We start from the raw sequence: 24,103 nt of genomic DNA, 5'->3' as shown, positions 1-24,103 counted from the left end.
GGGGGTGCCGCTCTTCTGCTAGGGGTGCAAGACTTTCCGCATGAAGCGAGGTTCAAAAAGAATAATTAAATCATATTTTGGTGTGGGTGAATTTCATTTCGCGTGGAAAATTGTGCGTTCCTAGGCAGGAAAAGAAGGTGGGATGGATCCTGCTTTACGTGGAAAACCGGAAGTGCGTGGTACGAAGATAGGGTGAACCTCGTTTCGCGTGGAAAGTTATTATGCAAAGAGGGAGTTCTTAACATTGTTTACATTTCACAAATTTCTGACCTATTCTTCTTAAGTTTCACAAGACATTTGATTAGAACATCTATTATGGAACAAGTCGGAATGAATTCCGATCGGAATTATTCCGTTTTTCCTAGAAAACACAATAAAGATCTAGGAATAATTGAATAATTTCGATTAGAATTTATTTCGAATAATTTTATAATACGTACTTTTTTTATCAAAATTTTACTTTCCGTTCCGATGGTATAAACAAGAATTACTTTGACAATTATTGATATCAAAAACTGCATGCGCAATTAGTAGTCATCAAAATTGTATCGAATGTATTCGTTAAACTTCTTACTACATGCCACGCCAACATGAAAATGTCAATAATGTCACTATTTCAGCAGAAAAAAATCAGTGTACGAATTTTTTGTCCATGCCACGATAACATTGCACATACATTGTATATTAACTATACAGCTTTATTTTTTTTTATCAACTTAATTTTTTTATAATTTTATTTAAAAAAATTTATCCCATATATCACTTTTTTTTTATATGTATACATTTTATAATAAAATTAGTATAAAATGTATACTAACAATATACAGATTAACATTAATAAAACAAGAAGAATCAATTTCTCTTAATTTATATTTATCTTAAAATTCGTTTTAATCTACATCACACAAATAAAATATAAAAATGTATTCTGCTACTTTGTCTTGCATTAAAATTAACAGAGACATTAGTGCAGCTTTCTGAAATTTTCAAGGTATGGGCAGCTATAATATAGACGGTATTGGCCATCCCTTGCGACTGGGACATCACAAGGGGTTTGATTCGTTATCTGGAACCTTTGGTGAGAGCAAGAGGTTTATACCTTTCAGGTAAATTGTTATCGATACGTTATTTTCGATCTCCGATAATAAAGTGAGCTTATCAAATAATCAAAAAATCTCGTATTCCATTAAATAAATTTTTTATCGAGATACTCTCCATTAAACATCGCAATATATAAGTGATTTAGCGACTATATTAAACAAATGTAAATTTATTAATGTAAATATTTATTACTAGTTAAGATAAAAATGAAGATTAGGGACCTGCAATGATCTTGACATATACATAGTAAGCATCTTTGGTGCATTTCATATTAATCGTAAATATTTTTTAACTATAATTTTAACGATTTTAATTGCAATGAAACTTTTTAAACATGTCATGTATTGTAGTTATATTGTGTTAAAGTAAATTAAAATAGTCCTCTTTTGCAAATTTTTAAATATTGTGAAATGATAGAAAATTTGGTAAAGGAAATCAAACGTTCAAAGAACTACAGGAAATGATTTATCCTCGTTGAATAATATTATTATTATCTATATCTGCTTTTCCGGGTTTGACCATATAGCCAACTGCAATTACGTGTATAGTAAAACTATTTTTAAATGACATTTTAGAAATATAATAGATTTTGTAAAATAGAACGTTGATAAGAAGCTGCTGTTTCTTTCTGATTGATCAAGAGACATAAACGCAACTTCCAATCGTTAGTGTGATATGAGCATCAGTCTTTTTTTGTCGTCCTTTTTTGCTTCAATATGCCATTGCTTTTATAAATGTCGAATGTTAGGTATTACGCAATGGATATTCAGTTACATTTATCCGAGTTTATTGAAAAAAAGAAAGAAGAAAAGAATGTTTGTTGCCATTGAACTTCGCTTCTAGCTAGTCTGACTTATAAGCATTCATACGTTCTGCATCGTGTCTGACTAGTTTCATCGAAAACTCCTTCTTTCTAATAATTTTCGTCAGAAAAAAAGGACTATATTATATCGTATATTTGTTATAGTAGTATCATTTATTAGTATGACATATTCACAAGCGCATTTACAGATAAAGAAATCGATTTTGTAAAAATTTCATGAAAACTAAAAAGTAAAAGCTAATATTGTTTTAACTTAAAAAAATAAATTAAAAAGCAATATGAATATAAAATTTCATTTAAATTACATCTTTTTTCCGTTGGTCTAAATTCTGTATCTCTCTAAAATTTATTGCGTTTTTAAAACAAACGTCGTTTATTAGTTTATATATAACATTCCGTTTTCAAATAAAATGTCCGAGATTAAAAGAGATACTCTTACATATTCGTTACAGTATATCCATTATTGCAGGCGACCCAGCGTGATGAATGTACGGCCTGGCAATTTCGACGAGATCGACCGATCGGTATTCGATCATTTCTCAAAGAGGAACATCGATGAGATCGATACTGCATTCGACAGCCTCTTTAAGCGGAACTTCGATGAGATCGATCGAGCTAGTTGGGGCGGATTTGTCAAAAGGCTCAATAATTATCTGACAGACAGGCAGCAACGTTAATTAACGCAGAATCGAAGAGGGAGGGTAGCGAGGTGAAGGATAAGAAAGAGCGAAAAAAGGGGGCAAAAATAAGCTCATTGAGAAACATCACAGAATGCGAACTGTATACACTTGCTCTATTAAAAAAAATCGTGTAATCTATGCGAAACTTCAGAAGATATTTGACATTAAAATAAAATTAAAATCCCTTTATCGTTACTGTCCTCTAACGGATACAAATTTAAAACCGAACTTATTACACTAAACTTATATATTACATTACGAAACGACACACACACGCGCGCGCGCGCATACACACGTATAATCGTGAGATTATTTTTTAAGCAAAATTGTAGTATATTTTTTTCAAAATAGTTGAACATAATCTTTTTTTTCGATATGCACAAAATTATTAATTGTATACTTTCAATTCCAAATTATAGAGGATGAACTACGAAAGTGGAAATTGTTTTATTTGCAAGACATTGATAAAATTATAAAATCATTTCGTGTAAGTATTTAGTTATTAGAAAATTATAAATGACGAATTAAACTCTGAAATAGATTTTCGCGTGTTTCAATTATTAAGTTTCAATTAAATTTAAAGTAAATTTTTTTACAGAAATTATAATTAACTATAATATATTTTAATAGTAAAAATTAGATACTTGCAACTAGTAAAGGCCTATATAAAAAATAAGAATAGAATTTGAAGCTGAATACAATAAGAATAGAATTTGTAGCTGAAGCTGGATATTTGTTAGTTCATCCTCGTATGAATTAAACAAAATTGAGAAATTATTTAATTAAACTTACGAAAAATTTTTTGCATAAGGATATCTAGAATGTATGAAAAATAATTAGTTATTTATTTTTAAATATAATACTTAAATAAAATAATTAGATTTTATTTGAAAGAAATTCTTACTCCCGCCTTCAACGATTTTTCGAAATATTCTGCATCACAAAAAATAGCTAATTCATATCTAAATAAACGGCGTGTATATATTGTTGATGTGTAATTAGTTGTAATTATATTGATATAAGTATATTAATTCAGCTCATTGTTTGACTTTCAGAAATATATGATGCAAAAATACTCAATGCGATTAAATCTTAAGAACAGAAATAACAGGAGATGCAAACATATAATGTGTCACTTCTCTTTAATAGAACTTGTTTGAAGAACTTTCTATTGGACAAATATACTTAAATATCTTTTATGTCCAAAGCATGACACGGAGAAGATATTTCTTCCCTCTTTGTAATTTAGAAATGACTTAAAACTTTTGTCATTTTGACAAAATATGACCGATCAGTGATCGGATAAAATGTATCACGTGGTTTGTTCTCTCTACTGTATGCTGTCATTCTGCAAAAATGTATAATTAAATAAAAAGAACGATAATAAATTGCTGACTAATTGGAGAATAACATAAAAAGGTTGCAAATGACACATAACTATGAAAATGTAAAAAAAATATTTCTTTAGTTATATTTGTTTTAAAATAAAAGAAATAAAATCTTTTTTATTTTATAAATTGTATTTTGTAATATGGTATGGTAATATATAGCTTATTTTAATGAACATTTATTTTCTGAGGATACAGCATTTGCAGTCTTTTTCTACTGTTTTGTCATTTCTCCACACATACATACACATACTTTTATAAACGTATTCGTATGTAAATTTTTTGAAAAAATTAATTTTTTCATATGATTGCAGTATTTTTTTTACAAAGTTGAATATCTTTGTGGTAAACAGAAATACTTGGCAAACACAGAAGTGTTGTATTCATTTATCTTATTCCACAGTCACAATTTTGTCTGTACTTTTATAAACAATAACAATTATTAGAAAAAGAAGAGATCAAAAGAGATACAAAAACATGTTTATCCGACAGTTATCTTAAGTTTCGCACTTCCAAGATGGTCGAAAACCAATGGCTTTTGTATCAACTGCTGGTCTTGGATCGTTTAATAGCTGAACTTCCGGATATGCAGGCGCACGTCTTTCTTGTCTCTCAAACGTTACGTATGAGATATCAGTATCATATGATTGCGACGTAAGGAACTTCGAACTCATAATGAAATTATGCGGCTGAGGATCCTTCGCTCCTGTAGAAGTGTTTGTTGTTGTCCGCAATTTCGTCGGTGTTCGAGGATGATCCGACTGTTGCTGCTGCTGCGATTGATTTTTTTTTACCGCCGTAAGGATGCACTTGACTTCCTCGTTGATGTCAATTGGAGTTTCAATCCGCACACTCTTCATATTATGATTCATTCTTACTAGCTGATTATGGGTGATAAGATAACAACGTTTTTAATTACATCTCAAGTAAAGAGGAAAGGACCCCGCTCAAATCTTATGGAAATTAGATTTCGGTGCATTTGTCTGAAATTTTGATATGTTGTAACTTTCGGCATCCTGAACAAATGTCTTCATAGGCACAAGCCCCGGGAATCAATCCTTCGCCCGCTGTAAGTCGGAGAAGTAAAGGTAAATAGGTAGGCCTAACTGCAATATCGGACTATACATCGGGCAAATAGAGTATGAACGAAAAAGTTCCAGTAGAGAGGGTTTTGAGTCGATAAATCCCATTAAATGACGTTATGGTCTTAATCTTTACTGGAACATACGCTTACAAACACGCATGCACACACGCACACATAACGCGCGCCTAGGGATGAGTCGAGATGGGTGAGGCGGGGGTGGGGGGCGGGTGAGGCGGGGTAGTGTGGGGGTTGGGTATGAGAGTGATATATAGCCCGATATTGCAGTTAGGCTTACCTATTTACCTTTACTTCTCCGACTTATAGCGAGCGAAGAATTGATTCTCGGAGCTTGTACCTATGGAGACATTTGTTCAAAATGCCGAAAGCTACATCAAAATTTTAGACAAATCCACCGAAACCTAATTTCCATAAGATTTGAGCGGAGTCCTTTAAATATATGATTTTTGAATGTAAATATGGATTCGAATTTATTAATGTCTTGCGTGCGCACATGCGCTTCTCAAAAGAGATAATTCTAGCATAAAAAAATTAATGCATTTAATAACATTATGTTTTATATCAAAGTAGAGCTAAACTATAATGATTAATAAACAAAATTTTTTTATATTCTTTTAAAAAAATATTTAAATCTCTGTTTTGTTTTACATTATTTTATCGCGAGATATTATTCCAAATTCATTAAACCATATTAAAGCTTTTTCTACTTTTAAAATTAAATGTAAAAGCTTAGTCGTCACAGTTTTATCTTTCATATTACAATTATACCTCAATTAATCCTTCTTCCAATTCAGAATAACGTTGCAGTAACAGGCCTACTTTCGAATTAAGTTTCGTTAAATGATCGGTAATGAATAATTCTTTGGCAATATCTTCCTTCATCTATACAAGTAATTTTATTAATTTTATTAATAGTTATTAAAAATTAATGAATATTAAAATACGTTGTATCATTATTTAATTGTTAAGATGATTTCTTTAAAATACCTGATCCATTCCTTCAGATATCTTCGAGCTAATATAATTGAGACTTGCACGTGACTCAGAAATCTATTGTAAATAGCAATATACTATTTATTATTAATTTTTATAACTGATTTTAATTCTCTTCTAATAAAAATTTTAGTTAATTGTATGTATTTCGTAAATTAAAAAAAAATTTAATATATTATTTGCTTTTGTGTAAAATATATATTACAATTGAATTAAATCTCTCAGCTTCGGCCATAATTTGATAATGCGCTCTCATCACTCGGAAAAACTGAAATGTTACACATTATATACTGCGCAATCGAATACTTGTTAAGTAAATAATAACTAAAGTATAATATGAAATATATGTGTTATTTGTCTTCAATATTTAGATATAATGGCTAATATTTTTTAATCCCTTCAGATTTGATTTTATTGGAACCATGTTAAAAAATTTTTTTTAATTCAATTCAAGAGCACATTTTAATAACTAAAAAAAAAATTCACACTAAACAATTAATTTTTTTCTAAAATTTTGACTATTTTTCCAACATATGCATTATTAAATTATTATGTACGACGTTATCTAATCTCAGATGAGAGATTAAATAATTTGAACGGATATCTTCAAATTTTATATTATAATGTACACAGAGTCTGAAGCTAACAAACAGATGAATATAATATAAATTTACTATTATTGTCTGTAAATCAGCACAGATCATTTCAGCGATATTGCAGCAACATTACAATATTTTAGCAATATTGTAGCAATATATTGCAAACGTTGCAGCAACGTTGCTGCAAGCTTCTGTTCTGTATAGGATAATTCCAATAATATTGGAATGTTAATGTTGGAATAAAATAATATTTAAAAATAATTATAACCTACGCGTTGACACATATACAACACAATAGTCGCATTTATCACCGCAAAAATTATGCTAGTAAAAAAGCGATATATCAGATACATGATTATCTTCGTGAATATCCTGATTAAGAAATTTCAAATAACTACATAACTTAAATATTATAATATTTTGTCATCAAAAGAAATGACGGATTAAAAATTTTTCTCTCCATGTATAATAACCTGCCAAAAATTCTAGATTCAGCTGAAGTTTGATGAAGACAAAAGCGAGATGTTGTGAAAAAAACTCGAATAATCGGCTGCGTTTAGCAGAAAAACCAGCTTTGTAACTGTTGTAAAATTGTTTAAATATGATTGGTTTATACATTTAGATACAGTAAGGAATTAAAGGCAAGACTAATGCTGAATCATTTGCAATTCCTAATTTCAAGTTAAACTGATAGGAAAATATTGAAAATTGCGATTAAAGATCAGATTTTGACAAAATTGTTATTTTTAATGTCACTTTCAATATGTTCCTGTCAGCTCAGCTTGAAATAAACATTTTGCAAATAATCAAATAAGAAAGTAAAACAGGCAATTAGGAATCGGTGCTATAAGTGTTGCGCTTAAATAATTAACAGACCTTAATGTCTAAAAAATTATATTTAAATGTTACGTATGTACGTTTTGACTAAATTCTAGCTATCTTCAGCGCAGAAAACAAAACTTGAATTATATTTCATCACGTAATCCGGCACATAGACTCTAGTGGTCAATCTCTAATAATACAAATAAGTATTTTCCCATAACCAGTCGGCACACTGAATAATCTCAAAGGATTAAGATTTTAAATGGTCTAATCGCATTTTTGTTGTAACATGGGGTGCGTTCAGTAGAAAAAGCAGTTTTGCAACTGTAGTAAGATTCTTATATTTTTATATACATACATGTATGTAGTTTTCTCATAAAAATATAATAGTTTATAAGGTCGATTTCCTCTTATTTCCTTTTCTTTCATCTCAAAAATACTAATCTCTTTACTTTTGCACTTTTCTATCTATGCAACAATATACACACACGCGCGCGTGTATAATTTCCTTTCTTTTTATGATTTTCTATATTACAATCATCTTTGTTACAAAGAAATGTACATAATGTAGTCTTCTTTATTGTCTTCATCTGTTCTAACTCAATATACATACACTATAGATTTTCAGTACTAGCAGTGTACATCTATGTACATGGCCTATCCATGTTAGGTAAGCTTGAAGCAATATATTTGACACTAACCTTTTGAATGTACTAAGTCTTGGATCCTAAAATCAATGTTTGAGTATTGTGATCCACAAGATATCAAACTCCATCTTTTGTTGATCATATTTCCCAGTCATCTGGCAATGGTGGTTCATCCATTCCAGTTTCTTGATCTCGAGTTCAATCCTTCCATTGTGTAGTGTACTTCTTATGGTTTACATAAGTTTTTCCTTCTGATTGTTTCCATTTTCCTCACAACTTCCTGGTAATGGTCATAGAGCGTCATCATTATTTACCATGGGTCGATAGAACAGCAGAAGTTTGACTACTGTAAGCCTATGATAAAATAATATACAATCAGTATAAATGTAATAAATGTAATCTCTCTAATGTGCATGCATCATTTCATCTTTGTTTAATATTTAATCACAAGGATAAAATGACGCTCACAAAAGTTGCGAATGTTAAATGGAGCGTACCTTAAATTGGAAGCACCCAGTTAAGATAAACCTTTACGCATTAACTTACGACTCTATCAAACACAGTTATAAGTTTCAAAAATCCTTATATTCAACTGATATTCAGTCCTCTACATCGTGTTATACGAGAGGATAAGAAGTCGAGGTAGTTAAGATTCTTGATTCTATTGTTAAAGTTATGGAGCAAAGACAGACACCTGAGTTTACTGATTTTGTAAACTCGCAATTTCCACTTATATCGCTGCTCTTTGGCCATTTCAGATCTGTAAATTTTTCCAAATTTTTCTGAAGAAAAATCCTGAAACACACAAATTTATTACTAACCTTGTATTCACTTTTGCTTAAGTCATCTTTGACCACGCTTGATGAAACTTGCCTTATTTAACAGCATATATGTTAAAGACAATCTTAAACGATTGAATTTGTAATTAATAAGAAAATCTTAAGTCTATATATATAATAAATAAGATAGCTTTATAAATAATATTGAGATGTGTCAACTGTCAAATAAGATCATTTGCACCAAACATCTAGCATGAAGTGCATAAACACCTTGAGACTTGAGACTCTCTTATGTCTCCTCCCGAGATTTTCCTCAAGTATATGCTTGTTTCATGACTATGAATCGAAGCGCCATCTTAAGATTATGGCTGCATTTAACAGAGGATCAATCATGTAACTTTTTTTCTAGGGCGGAAATGTGAAAAGTGAATTCTTTATGTATTGTGCGTGTGATATGTATATATACATACACACGTATCTAAAAAAATTTTCACTTTTCTCGTTTCGGCCCTAGAGAAAAAGTTACATAATCAATACCATAGCCATAGAGAATGAACTGCGCGATCCGTATCTAAGTAATGTATCAAATGTGGTCGACAATAATGAGAGAAAGGGACCGTGGGAGACGGCCAATCTCCCTCTCATTCTCTCTCCCATTACACCATTGAATGGAAAGAGATAGAAATGGCCGTCTGCCACGGTCCCACTCTCTCATCCCTATCGACCATTTTGACACACGGTCGCGCAGTTCATTCTTGATGTCTTTGATCAATACCCAGAGCAAGCAACTATGGGTGCTTTCCATTAGATGACACAAATCGACACAAGTGTCATTCTATCTTTGTCACTCTTTGAATGTCAACGAGGATAGAATGACGCTTATATCGACTTGTGTCATCAAATGGAAAGCACCTTTAGCAACTGTTGTAAAATTCTTCAATACGATTGGTTCTTGATTTTGATTCCTTATGGATCTAAAATGCATATAACCAATGACTGCATTCAGTAGAAAAAGGAGCTTTGCAGCTATTGTAAAATTCTTAAATATGACTGATTTATTCATATAGATCCAATGAGAAACTAAGGGCAAGACCAATCAACAAATGTAAAGAATTTTACAACAGTCATGGAAAGCAGTTTTCTTTGCAGAACGCAGCCTATGCTTGAGATGATCTTAAAAATAAAGGCCGCAGCACAGACTTTAAGCCCATTCTACAATTGCGTAAGCATAGTTGTAAATGGTGTAGTTGTAAGAATTAACCAATCACAGTTGAATATGAAAAAAATGTTCGACTGTGATTAATCAATTCTTATAACTACAACTACTTTTAATTACTCTTACGCAATTGTAGAATGGGCTTTACATAGCGCGTAAGCAGGGTATATCCATACAAATTTGCATAGCCGCATAAACATATGCATAAAGAAAATTATCCAATCACATTTTACGTGCGTCTTCGTATGAGAAATGCGATTGGATAATTTTCTTTATGCATGTGTTTATGCAGCTATACAAGTTGTGTGGATATACCCTAACGCATAATAGTGCATAAAGCCCATTCTACATTAGACGCAAACCGATCGCAAGTTTGTTGCGACAGCCAATCTGAAGCTTACATTTTGAAATCAACGCTTCGCATTGGCTGTCGCAATAAACTTGCGATCGGCTTGCGTCTAATCTAGAATGGGCTTAAGAGAAAAAGCAGAGCTTTTATTAGATATCGCTCGTCGCTCATCGCTCATCGCGTCCAGTATGCAGTGGCTTCATTGGAGGCATCCGAGCAACGTTTTCAGTATGCAGCCAGTATGCTTACATCAAAATGCATAACATGAACACAACTGTTTATCTTTAATTAAGCAATTTAATTAAACGTTATATGACTGATACGTATAACATATATATACTTATACATACAGATACGTTGAATTTAACCAACTTCTAGCCATCAGGGATGCATTCGAGAAGATGCTATTAATGTTTTTTGTGTCACTCTATCCTTGTTTTAGATGAATATACCATATAAATGAAATGACACAATTAATAGCTTTAATAATGTCTCCCCAGACACTGTCCTGCAGATTGCTCACGGTCAGTTCACAATTGAATGTTACATACATGTTGCATTCTTTTCATGTATTTTTTACTATCCATAGAGTCAATTTATCACTATTGTGTCTTATTCTGTATATATATTTTGTATATACGTATAGAAATATGTAAAGAGACGTTTATATTACATTGCAGTAATATACTATTGATATATATATTTATATAAAATGTTCGAAGTTTCTGATATAGAGCCGTATCAATACGTGATATTTATCGTTACAAATAATTTTAATGTAACATTCCTGATGCTCGTGTAATATTATATCTACATCTAAGTTACATGTTGTGATCATTTGCTGGGTTGTTTTTTTATAAAATTATGCAATTTGCAGTGTACAATTAAGAACTTTTTTTAAAAAGTAGCTATAAGTATTTTTTTTATGTGATTTATTTCATTTGGTACATATATAAAAGTACAATAATAGTATACTAAATACGTAATAGTGTATAACTATAAAAAAATGAATGAATAATTTACGAGACATTTTATATTTTATGTAAAAATATATCAAATTATAAAGTATAAAAAGTTACGTAAAATTATTTTTATTTCGAAAATTATTGGTTTTTTGATAATTCTTTAATATTTATATGTTAACTTCTAGTCATACAACCTTTGTTTGACACATTTTTGATAAAAATCATTGTACTTTATTTTGAAAATGTATACGAGTAACTTCAGACACTTTATAATGTAATACGTTGCTTTCATATATGTATAATAATAATAATATTAATAATTTTTGATAAATTCATGAACCATAACTTTACAAACAGTTCTTGCCAGCCAAGTTTATGAGAAATCAAATTTATAATAATATGAACTGTACATTATAATACACATAAAATATTTGTTCCAATCATAAGTTCTTACGAATCTTACGTGAACAAGTTACTAGTTTTACGATTCTTTCTAAAATTGCAGTAAATTATAGTATCCGCACTATTCATTATTAGCACATCAATAAATGACATTCTCTGGTAATCGAGATTCTCAATCTCTGTCACACGAAAGGATAATGTAGAAATAAATCAGAGACTATTTCAAGCAACCTTGGGATATATTCTTTAACAACAATGGTACTTTTATGCGAAAGAAGGCCTGAGAAAACTCGTTCTCGATTCTCTCTGATAAAATCTATTGATGAATACTCCCTTATGCTTTATGAAATGGGAAAAGATTCTCTTCTTCAAGCTGCGAGGAATTTAAAAAGCAATTTTTAAGAGATTTACTCTGCTAGCATCAGTCGCTTTCTTCCACTCGGATAATCGAAAATCTGTCGACGGAGTAATCTGTCATAGTTTGTCGAGTCAAGCATCGCCATCGTCGCGAAGTAATTTGTCTTTTAGTATATAAGACACTGCGTCACGAGAACGGACGAGTTGAAGATTTTTATTTTAAAAGCATTCGATTTTCGATGAGTTAATTTGTCATTTCTTTATAGCGTGATATTTTAAGGCCCCTAAGTATAGTCACCAGTCATATCGCAATAAAAGTTACGTAACGTGTCATTTCGCGCTTCCGATGTTACAATTCACAATATAACTGGATGACTACTTCGGCCAAGAACATTAATGTTCGTATTCACAGTCAGACCTTATATTTAAAGCTTCCTTAAATTTATCTTTAGATGCTCAGTAGCCAATAAAATATAATTCGTAGAGTATCTGAAGATAAATTTAAGAAAGCCTTAAATATAAGACTCAATTACCAGTACGGGCATTAGACTTACTTTGGAATTACTGATTACTTTTAGGGCTGTCACTTTAATTTGGAGAAAAAATAATGCAGAAAAAAGCTGCAGAAATGCGTCACTACTCCGCTTACGGACACCTGCTATTTCATTTCTCCCGTTCACGAAGATGAATAAATGCTAAAAAAAAAAAAAGAAGAATAGTTGGAAAAGTTAAAAAGACGCAGTTTCTCCTCTAGTTCTTTGTAGATAATTGCACTCTTTTTCTTCGTCTAGAAACCAATATTCTTTACTCTCGTAATATTTTTCTCGTTTGCCACTGTCGTAACAATTTCCGGTTACAAACAAAAGAGGTTCAACGTTTAGATAGAAACATTTACGATACAACACAGAAAAAAAATGCATTCCTATGTACATATTAAAGAAGATATTGTACATTTACGTCTTACTTAGATATTGCACGCTTCCCAATATTAAAAGTATATATCCGTCACATTAAAAAGGGGGAGATTTTTTATGGCTCGTGAATATATCGCTAAAAATATTGTCTTACAGGGAAATCTTTGGAAATCGAACTCTTAAAATTTTCTTCACATTCTCCCATTCGCTTTTGGAAAATTGCGAAAAGATCCGAAAGCGAATGAAGATCGCATAACGCGTGAAGCGTGCATAAAAGCAAGTAAATGCTCTACTAGGGCGTTACCATGAGTCAATCCTTTCTGGACAGGACAACACAGTTTGACGGCGCGGCGCAGCGCTTGCGCCGCGCGAGGTGGATCCACAACTCAGTGGTAAAAGTCCCTCTCCCTATATTTAGTAACACGGCGAACGTTCAGTTGATCTGATAGTGTTGTGTCCTGTCTCGTTACGAATCGCGAGTGCTCGTGTTTATTTTTCTTCTCCCGAGAAGATCTTCCCTTCCTCTCCGCTCATCCTCGTGCTGTCTCTCTTCCTTTACTCATCACCCTGGTTACTCACCGCCTGTATCAACACACAGCAACTTGCCCTTTCCATTTTTAATGTAAAGTCCCACCACCCCGTCTGTGTAACAAGCGAAGGAAGGATGCAACTGCGTCAGACGAGAAGTGAAAACTTCGTTGTACGAAAAGAAGTGACAAGCCCTCGAAAGCCTAAAAAGAGTGTGACTTCGATCACTCCGCACCCTTCAAGGCCATCCTCTAAAACGTCGAAATTGATACAATCGATTAGATAAGAGCAGACGCGAGTAACGCGGCTAACGAAATAAAAGAATTTCAGCCGTGGAGCGTTGTTGCAAAACTGCGTGCGGAGCGGTCAACTTTTTGAACGGAGGCTGCTATTCTTGCTACTATTACTCGCTATCCTCGCTACTATTCACGACGACAGTCCCATAGGCTGGTACGAAGATCGTCGATCGATTTTAATAATGACAGCGGGAATTCTGGATTTCTCTACTTATCGGAGTATTATACACATAATGGGCTAATAGGTACGTGGATATAATTTGTTTTTATTTTAATTCCTTTTTTCTGATACTTATACCTATTCGCGTGTCTCTGTGGGAAAAAAATGTTGATGAGAACAACAGCTTCAGGTAGTGAACAGGAGATAAAATTGATGTTTTTTTAGATATGTATATACAATTGTATTATCTCTCCGTAAAATTCGTGTTAATTTCGAAAATCCCGATCCTTTGAATTGTACGGTCAAAGGACGACATATACCAAAGATAGACGTCCTCGACTGCCAGCGTAATTATTATCTTTTTAAATTAAGTCCTTGCTTGTTTGAAATTTATTACGAATGAAAATTATTCACCGCAAACGATGTTTATAGATTTGTATTTTTGCCGCGATGATAAATCCAAATGTAATCCCTTAGTCTAGATCCACAACCTTGCTTCAAAAGGCCATAAGCCGTAAAGCCTTAAGAAATTGACCAATCACGGTCGAATATGAGAAAAATAATCGACTGTGATTGGTCAATTTCTTACGGATTTCCGGCTTAGGATCTCTTAAAGCAAGGTTATGGACATGAACTTGTGAAGATTCTATTCGTTCTTGGTTGAAAATGACCACACTCTATCTCATATTACATAATATTTATATTCGGAGCACTTGTACTCAGAAGCTATTTGTTATGTTTGTTGAAAACATTTGCGGAAATAATTCATAGAACCTTTTTAAGAATTACTTCAACATAAAGCTAAGCCATATATAGATAGTTAATCATTTTGTGAGTATATCTATATATTATGAACTCGGGGAAAGAGACAATGTCTTACTTTAATATATTCTAAAATGCTCCTTGCAAGCAATTAGTAAATGTGTAAAAAAAGTAAAACATAGTGAAGCAATATAGTTATACGAAAAGAGTACTCAGCTAGTTCATTAACAAGGTCAAAATATTCCATATTTTATACACGTTCCTCTAAAGTATTATGATTATACATTGTATGGCTTGAATATGTAAATAATATGAAAATTGCAATCGCAAAGTGTGCAGTCACAAGCGTAATATTATTTGTACAATCTTTTTATCCTTAACTTACGAGAGAATGCAATTTTGCAATCTCGTTAACCAAGGCAAATATAAAGTAAATTGTAATCATACTTTGTAAACGTCAAGAGTGATTTATTTCTTAATTTATTAAATCATTGAGTCAAGTGTAGTTGAGTCGTAGTCTACAAATTGATAGAAAAAGAAAATAAGAGGCTAATGTACATAATATCAAGCGTTATTAAGGAAAATGTCTGAAGATGAAGAGAATCAAAATATATAATATATTTATATTTTATACAACTCCTATTATTTCGATCATTTATTGAGTCCAAGTTTCCAATATTTATCATCAGAAAAATTTATGATATATACTTTTATTTTCAAGTTTCATCTATTATGGAACTATACTCATTTTTATTGTCACGCGTCTCATTGAAGTTTGTTTTGACATAAACTTCTAATACTTCAAAATTATGGAAGGTATGTAAATAGTTAAAACAGTAATATCTAAAATGAGATTTTTATCCGTTTAAAAAAGAAGGTAAAGTAAAAGAACGTAATTAATTTGGTTTTGAAGAGAGTATTTTAAAAATATACATAATTAAACATAACTGTATCAACATTCTGTGTAATGAGAAGGTTTGATTAATATATACAAAGTGTATTGCACTAGATATTACAAATTATTAGTACGTATATATAAAGAGTAAAATTATTAATTAATGTCATGGTTATGTAAGAGATAATTATATAGAAAGAAGAAATCAATTAATAATCCATTTACGTTGTAATATCAAAGAATGTACTAACGTTTTGAAAGTATTTAATATTTCATACAATTTTATTGGAATGAGTTCGTCTGTAAATTTTTTAATGAATTCGTATTTGCTCAATATGGTAGTATTGCTACATATTAGTAACTTGTATAAAACGTTTTTATTCAAACAGTACGGTTTTATTCGAACTTGAATATCATCCAGATGAACAATTTAAATTAAAATTATTTTAATAAAATATTGTTAACAGGTTATATTAATGCTACTTCTCAATAACAGAAACACAAAACCCGTAAAAGTGTCTAAACAAAAACAGATAGAGCTTCATATAAGTTAAAAAAGTCTGCATGAAAAAAGAAAATATTTATATTTATAAAAAATATATGATAACATTTAATTATTAATTATGTAATTGTTGATAATGTAATTATTAATTACTTTGTATTACTCTTATAGCGAAATTGTAGATTATATTGATGAACATTTAACAAAAATCAACTAATACTAATTAAAACTTTTTAAATAAAACATTTTCAATAGTAATAAGAAATTGTAATGTAAGAATTATTAATAAATTAGTAAAAATTCTTAATAAATTAAAAAAATTATTAAATAAATGTATTTTTTCAATTTTGAAAAAACTATTTTAAAAAAATAAAGGAATTAATAATATTTACAACATCAATAATAAGTTGAATTAGATTGCCTTATGAATAAATCAAAAGAAGCGCCAAATACGGTCAAGACTAAATTTTAATATCTCATAATATTATAATATGTGATTTTTAAAATACATTTTTCAGTTTTTTAAACTGTGCGCCGTTTACACTACTCGTTTGATGCCTGAGCACGATCATACTTATCAAACACTGCGTGCAAAGAGAATAATTTATTTCATGGAACAGTCGTTTTTCCGTGACAATCTCAGCAACAATAACGTCATTGCACGAAAGCTTCGAAACAAATGGAAATATTATGGTAATATCATGGCACTATTAATTATATATTATATTGAACAATACATGCGTAGGCGGCAGGATGTCTGCCACTCGCTCAATACTAACTCGTACTGCTGTAACATCAAAATACAACTATCATTTTTTAAAATACGGAAGCTCTCTGAGATTATTTTAGAACAATTTTTTAATAACTTAAAAGAGTTTCGTGTAAACGGTTTAAACGATATTAAAAAATTTACAATTTGAAACTAACAATTATCCAAGATTCTAATGAATAACAATTCATATTTAAACTTAAAGTACTGCAAGTTTCGTAGAGTGTTAATTGCTAAAGAATCATTAATTTATTAAAATTTAATTTTCATATAATTTACTGGTATGTTATAGTACAAAATTGAAATAACAGCAAATAATGAAAACATATATTCTTAAACATCGATCATCTTCAGTATATATTTATCCATAAAATTTTCAACGTCAAATTCGAATCTTATAATCACATAAAATCTCGTAAATTAATAATTATACAACGCAAAAATGCATTTAATAATAATAAAAAAACGTATACATATCTTTTTATAGGGAAAAACGAGTCCTTTATATACGCATGCCGATCCTTACTTGATATAAAGCGAATCTTATTTCAAATTGTAATTGTGTGTGCCAATTCAGAATATAATTACACGGCAAGTATTTTTATATGCAATGTCTCTTTGTCTCAACAATGGTGTTAAAACAACTACTAGTGCCATTGAAATAAGGTTCATGTTATATATAAACCAAATTAAACGACAAAAATTTACATTCAAATAACAGTAATTGTATTAATAAAGTACAAAGAAAATTAATAGAATTAATTATAAAATTAACCTGAAACTATTTGTTAATAACCAAAAAATTATTTAAAAAAGGACTTACATATAAAACTTGAGACACGCATTCGTTAACTAAAATGGTACAATGAAATGTAAAAATAAGATGTTTGTCTTCTCAAACGGTCAAAGGAGAAATGTTAAACAAAGGAAAGAAATAAAAGGTGGGAAAATGTGAAAAGAGAGACGAAGAAGGAAATCGATATTAAATGGGAGAAAGGAGCTTATCCGGCCCCGATTAAAGCAAAAATAAATTTTTTTATTTATTTTTGTTTTAATCAGGATCGGATAAGCTCCTTTCAAGGTTTCTTCATCGCTCCATTTAAATTGTTGCTGCCCCGATTCAACCCTCTAGAATGTTTTTTGGAATGTTCCAAGCCTGTGTTTGCGACAATAAAAAGAAAAGGATTTTCTGTAAGGATTATCCCAATTTAGCTTTGTTACAACAATGTTTTTATAATACACTTAGAAATTACAAAATTTTATATACTTCATTTATTACAATAGAACTTTATGCGATTTTTTGATAGCAAACACATTTGCCGCAAACCTACTCATTCCATTCTATGTATATGTTGATAATTGCACGAAAAAAGCCAGCATGCCCCCTCTCACATTTCTCTTTGTTAGAACAAAATCGATACAAAGATTGCGAAGCACCTCGACTCGGATCTATAGTGATCGTCGATCGATAGATAATTTTTTCAATTATTCGCGTTTGGCAAAAATAGCTATTTTTTAGAAATTCTTGTCAAAGAAATACCGCCTCTCTAATCTTACCGCTCTTAGACATAGTCTAGGTTAGCCTCGAGTGCTAATCCGGCTCTACCTTTAATCAATAGTACATGTAAAAAATATATTTCCGAAGTTACAGAATAAAATACGAAGTTTTAAGGAACCTCAATCCATTTTTTGCGTTGCGAGACTTTTTACTCGACTCCGTCTATAAATTTGTTTTCTGTAGCTAAACTAGTGTATACTTTTAGAACTTAAATACATAAATACTTTACTTATTGAAATTGTTGAGAAAAATACTCACAAACTATTCGATCAATCAAGTTATACCGATGTAACACATAAAGTTTATCAAATATTTTCATTGATAATCTTGTAAGATTAATAAAATAATTAATTTGAACAATTTTTTATTGAATAAATAAAAAGAAATTTTTTGGTCAAAATTGTAATTTTTTTTTAATGCTGCCATTTTCTCATTTTTTAACCTTTTTCTTATTTTATTTGTTTATTGAGAAAGTAATTTCATAAATAACAAGAAATTATTTTGTATTTGTCAAACGGGTGCAAAAGGCACTATAACTGCCATCAGCTTACAACTTCGGCGAAGAGTTCACGTCTACATCTGTTTATAGGCCCTATAAAATTAATTATTTCTTATCAAAAATTTTTTGTATATTTGAAAATGAGTAATAAAACATAAAATGCAAACGGCTTATGTATAAATCAATTCCTTTGTATGAAGAGCATGAAAACCTACATAGTCTTAATGTGAAAAACAATCGTTATTGATTACTGTTTATAATGTTCATTATGACATTTATATACAATATATATATATATATATATAAATATATATATATATATATCTTTGTACACATAAACGTTTCGACCTTCTATCGGGTCATCTTCAGTATGTTTGCAATAAAATTTTTTTCAAATATTCTTTGTTGTGTTGTCCCTAATTAATGATTATTAAATTCTTTGTCGTACTGTTTGTAACTAATGGTTATTAAATTAAAAAATGCAATGGTACTTAGTACTTTTAAACTTTCCAAAAGAAAAGCGGAACTGATTAATATTTCTATTTTGGAACTTGTATAAGTGTTACACGAGGGGTAAACCGCTGATCAAAATTGTGTGCACCAATGCCTACTAATGCCCAGTAATGTCCAAATAATGCCCAATTTTTATGCCCACTAATGTCCTAATAATGCCCATTAATGCCCTAGTAATGCCTATTAATGCCCTGGTAATGCCCATTAATGCTCTAGTAATGCATAACTTCATACCTAGCTTATTATAATACGCAATTCTCTTAAGTAATGCCCTGCAGTAATGCTCAGTAATGCCCCAAATCTGTACATCGCAATGCCCTCAACGGTTTACCCCTCGCTATATCCGGATATGATCTCCGATAGTTCGATTTATTGAACTATGGGATATGTACTAATATACATTGAATACGTGAGCGACCAGCAAGGACTTCAAAATGCAGAACGATGGAGAATCTAGCGAGGTTAGTAAACATAAAAAATTTTTAATCGTTTTAAATAAAATTAATTTATTAATACAAGAGGGCTTAATTAGAATCAACTAAATTAGTAAGAAAAAGAGGCTACGAGCCGAAACTATATAGGTGTTCGTGCTACTATTAAAAACAGTCTTGTCATATAATAAATAAACTTTTCAACCTTTATTAGGTCTTTAAATGTTAGAAGAAAAAGAAAACAGACTCTTAACCACATTTATTTTATATTTGTTTTCGATTATTTTTTATTTCATTTTGTTTTAATATTTTCTTATGATTATTATAATTTCAGCTAAGGCCATGTGCTATACTTGCGAGATCTGTAAGACCATTTGTGCGAAAATCTAGACTCATGAATGTGTACAATGTTACCATTAAGTCGTCACTGATAAAAATTTATATTTTTATGCAAAAGATGGTAAGTACTGAATAATAAAAAGTACGGAATTGAATGAAAATTAAAACTTTATTTAATTTGTTGTCCTTATTCATATTTTACAGATGACGGTAACTTTCTACGCAGAATTTAGTTGTCGGCTGCAGGCAGTGGCCGACAATTGCAGCTACAGTGAAGGTGCTCAAAGTAGCGCTCCCTGGACGAATGAGAAAATTCGTCTGGAGGAGCAGCTTATCTCATATGTTCGGCGTCTCTGTAGAATTTCAAATTTCCACTTGCAGAGCGCGGAATCCGTTGGAAAAAGATACTGTAGGAAGAAATTTTCATAAAGCTTAGTAGTACTAATTTCTTTTACATTATGACATATTATTCTTTGACATTAATTACACATTTTAATTAAATATTAATTATATGTTTTTTTCTATAGGAGTAATGTTAGTCAAAGAACTCAAGAAGTGGAAATCTGTCTGAGACTCAGGGCTTGCTCAGAGCTTACTCAGGGTATTGTAGAAAGAAAAAGTTGTCGAATGAATCTACGACCTCACCACGTAGTTCGTGGGTCTATTACGAGAGCATGCAATTTCTTTTAGGTCTTCAGCTACATGATTTATACGTAATACATCACACAGCATGCAATATTTCAATAATTTCACAATATTACAATAATATTCAATATATATAAATAATGTTGAATAAATATCGCTGCAATATTAAATGTCCGCGAAAATCTATAGCAGAAATATTTGTGCGATATTTTGGCAATATTACTGCAATATTATGTACTGTGTGATATCTTTTGTTACAGAATGACAACGAACGCATTGGACACTGAAGCTCTGGCAATGGATGATACTGGAGAGGCAGCGAATGATGAAAATTACAAACTGGACACCAACAGTTCAAACGATAGATATGCCAGTAACTTATCAAGTATACCTTATAGGTATTTCAATGGTAATAATGACGTGCATAAACGAAAAAATAATTATATACTTTAATTTTTGCAGGAAACAGTTCTACGACCGGGAAACGACGAGTACTTGATAATGATGGTGAGCTACAGGATTTAATTGGCGGAAGTTTTAGTGACATCATGCATTTTCGACCAGCCTGATTATGTAAACGTGGAAGTAACGAAATCTTTCACCGTACCGGAACTCGCGCGCGAAGATTCTGTTATACACTTCACGAGACTTATGAAGAACAACCTACGAGGAATCGAGGACGAAGATGCATGAAACGAGATCATACGCTGTCTGTTTTCGAAAGTCTTTTCGACGCTAAACGCGAACTTGCGAATGAACAAGCATAAATAAATAACTTTAAATAAGTAATTTAATAGTAAAATTAATTATTTATATATGTCATTAATAAATAATACTTATATAATAAGTAATTAAATGTTAGTAATTAAATATTTTTATAACCAGTAATTTTGTATAAATTTAAAAAATAAATTTGTATATTTTGTAAAATGTAATTTGTAATTCTGTATAAGCGACTCCAGCTTTCCTACATGCAGAAAACCTTTCAGCGTGAAGCTGGACCTAAGACGCGGAACTAGCAAATAATCTGTGAACAATAATATTTATTTTAGGTACACAGAGATTATTTTTTATTTATTTATTTATTGTAAATTATTTATATTATGTTCATAACTATATGAAGAATCGCCAAATACGGTCAAGGCTTTATATATAATTATTATTATTATTCCAATAAAAATGTTGGCATAATGTAATTATATATAAAATTCTAATTACATTTATTTCTCTCGGACAGACTGTGCGGTATACTATCGGCCTTGCAACATCGTTTGACTAAATCATTTGACTAAAATTTGACTAACAATAATCTTCACAAATTAACTTTGATCATCGATTTATATCGTATTATTTTATATAATTAAATAACTATCTTAAAAATTATCCTTCACGATACTGATCCTTCGCTGTTAAAATAATCACAAAATTCATCCCCAATTGCCGTGCACCTGCGAGTACTCGTGTTTGGGTTACATCTGTAAGTGCACATCTATCTTTTATTATTCTTCGCCAATACCTGAACCTGTTTGAACTAAACCTGCGTACAAATATGTAACATTGTTTGCATCGCTTTTTTGCAGCTAATTGTGTAAGCAAACTGTTGCTTTTGAATCATTAACATCACGTTTTCTGGATTAGCAATTATCGGTTTTCGATATATTCACCCGGACTTGCTAAAGTATTGAAAGCATTCTCAATCATTCTCCGGGCACGACTCAAGCGATGACTATGCACAACTTGCTCTGATGTAAGTCCATTCTTACCTGGAAAAGGGCGATGCAGATACGACTTAAGAAGGAAAGTTTCGTCTCCAACAAGACAGTACGATAATATTCGCCCTTCTTCAACTGTTACTGGTTTTGACATATTCATATGGTCCGCATCGAATTTCTGATCAATTGTGCTGGCTTGAAAAATGTCACTATCGCTTTATCATCCGTAGGCTTTATCCCCGATGTCGATATAATGAAATATAATATTGTGCATCACATATCGCTGACAATACGTTACTACATTGTGAGCATTTTTATAGTTGTAGTAACTTACGGCGGTGCTGCATACTGTTCAACGACACTCTATTTTCATTCAATTCCAGTGCTGCTGGATAGCACCATATTTTGATTTAAAAATAAAAAAAGTATTTGCGATTTGTAAATTAAACACTTTATCTAACTAATTTCCATAAAATGTTTTAATATTGCAATTATACAGGATATCCTAAAACTGACGATAAATATTTAAAGATAGATTCTTTTAAGACGAAAAGTTAATACGAAAATATCAAGGTTATGATAGTTTTCAAATTGGAAGAGCTTAAAAATTACGAATGATAGGTCTAGAATTTCGTGCACTCAGGAATAGCAAGCTGGTCAGTGCGAAGGTGCTGAATTTTGTTATTGTCAAAGCCAGTGAAGTTCGAGAAACACTTTAACACTGACCATCTTGCCGTCCCTAAGAGTGCGAAATTATAGCCCTGTCATTCGTAATATTTAAACTCTTCCTATTCAACATTTTGAGTGCCATGTTTCTCAATTCCAGAAGACGCATAACTTTCCGTAGGGGTCTGTCTCCCATTTTTAAGAGACGATTTTATTTATTTTAATAGGAACAGTATTTTATCGGAGCCCCGTATAGGAAATATATTTAAAATATCTTTGGCGCAAAAAAGTGTTGAAAATTATCATAGCTTAACATTTTTGTATTAGACTTTTCATCTTAAAATGTTACAAAGAATCTGTTTATAAAATATTTATCGTCAATTTTGGGACACTCTATATATGTATATACACAACGCGTTTAATTAATTAGAAAGCTAGATACATACACTCAGAAAAAAGTTTTGTTGATATATGACCAACAAAAAATTTTTCGTTGTCCTAACCAAAATTTAGTTATGCTAACAAATTTTTTTGTTAGAATAACATAAAAGTTTTTGTTAGTTACATATTTTAACAAAAACTTTATTGTCCTAACCAAAAATTTGGTTAGAATAACCAAATTTTGGTTAGGACAACGAAAAACTTTTTGTTGGTCATATATCAACAAAACTTTTTTCTCAGTGTATGTAAC

The 24,103-nt window shown here is 30.9% G+C and overlaps 3 protein-coding genes and 1 pseudogene across 4 annotated transcripts in view; 3 read left to right on the top strand and 1 right to left on the bottom strand.

Moving 5' to 3' along the window:
• The window catches only part of LOC108760652 (orcokinin peptides type A), an 18,390-nt gene extending 15,496 nt beyond the window's left edge, over positions 1–2,894 (top strand). Inside the window, exons 3-4 of the mRNA XM_018506718.1 lie at positions 992–1,106; positions 2,394–2,894. Of these exons, the coding sequence (XP_018362220.1) occupies positions 992–1,106; positions 2,394–2,601 (323 nt within the window). The 3' untranslated portion in view covers positions 2,602–2,894. The remainder of the gene's footprint in view (positions 1–991; positions 1,107–2,393) is intronic.
• A 1,405-nt stretch (positions 2,895–4,299) lies between these two features.
• LOC108760708 (uncharacterized) lies at positions 4,300–8,767 on the bottom strand. 2 transcript variants are annotated; one of them, XM_018506801.1, is made up of 6 exons: positions 8,653–8,767; positions 8,210–8,509; positions 6,293–6,355; positions 6,082–6,144; positions 5,863–5,976; positions 4,300–4,873 (listed from the first exon to the last, which is right to left on the bottom strand). In XM_018506801.1, the coding sequence occupies exons 3-6, from the start codon at positions 6,341–6,343 to the stop codon at positions 4,490–4,492; spliced, it is 612 nt and encodes a 203-aa protein (XP_018362303.1). In that variant the 5' UTR covers positions 6,344–6,355; positions 8,210–8,509; positions 8,653–8,767; the 3' UTR covers positions 4,300–4,489. The 2 variants fall into 2 exon arrangements, with proteins under 2 accessions (XP_018362303.1, XP_018362302.1); XM_018506800.1 differs by lacking the exons at positions 8,210–8,509; positions 8,653–8,767 and adding an exon at positions 6,959–7,136.
• Positions 8,768–13,566: 4,799 nt separating this feature from the next.
• 5-HT7 (5-hydroxytryptamine receptor 7) overlaps positions 13,567–24,103 on the top strand; it is a 46,559-nt gene continuing 36,022 nt past the window's right edge. The window contains exon 1 of the mRNA XM_018507108.1: positions 13,567–14,206. The gene's annotated coding sequence lies outside the window, so the exon portion shown is untranslated. The remainder of the gene's footprint in view (positions 14,207–24,103) is intronic.
• Positions 19,575–21,791, top strand: LOC108760855 (uncharacterized; annotated as a pseudogene).

This window comes from Trachymyrmex cornetzi, unplaced genomic scaffold (genome assembly GCF_001594075.2).
Source record: "Trachymyrmex cornetzi isolate Tcor2-1 unplaced genomic scaffold, Tcor1.1 scaffold23, whole genome shotgun sequence".
NCBI lineage: Eukaryota > Metazoa > Arthropoda > Insecta > Hymenoptera > Formicidae > Trachymyrmex > Trachymyrmex cornetzi.
Note: the sequence above shows the minus strand (reverse complement) of the source record. Positions and strands in the feature narration are given on the sequence as shown.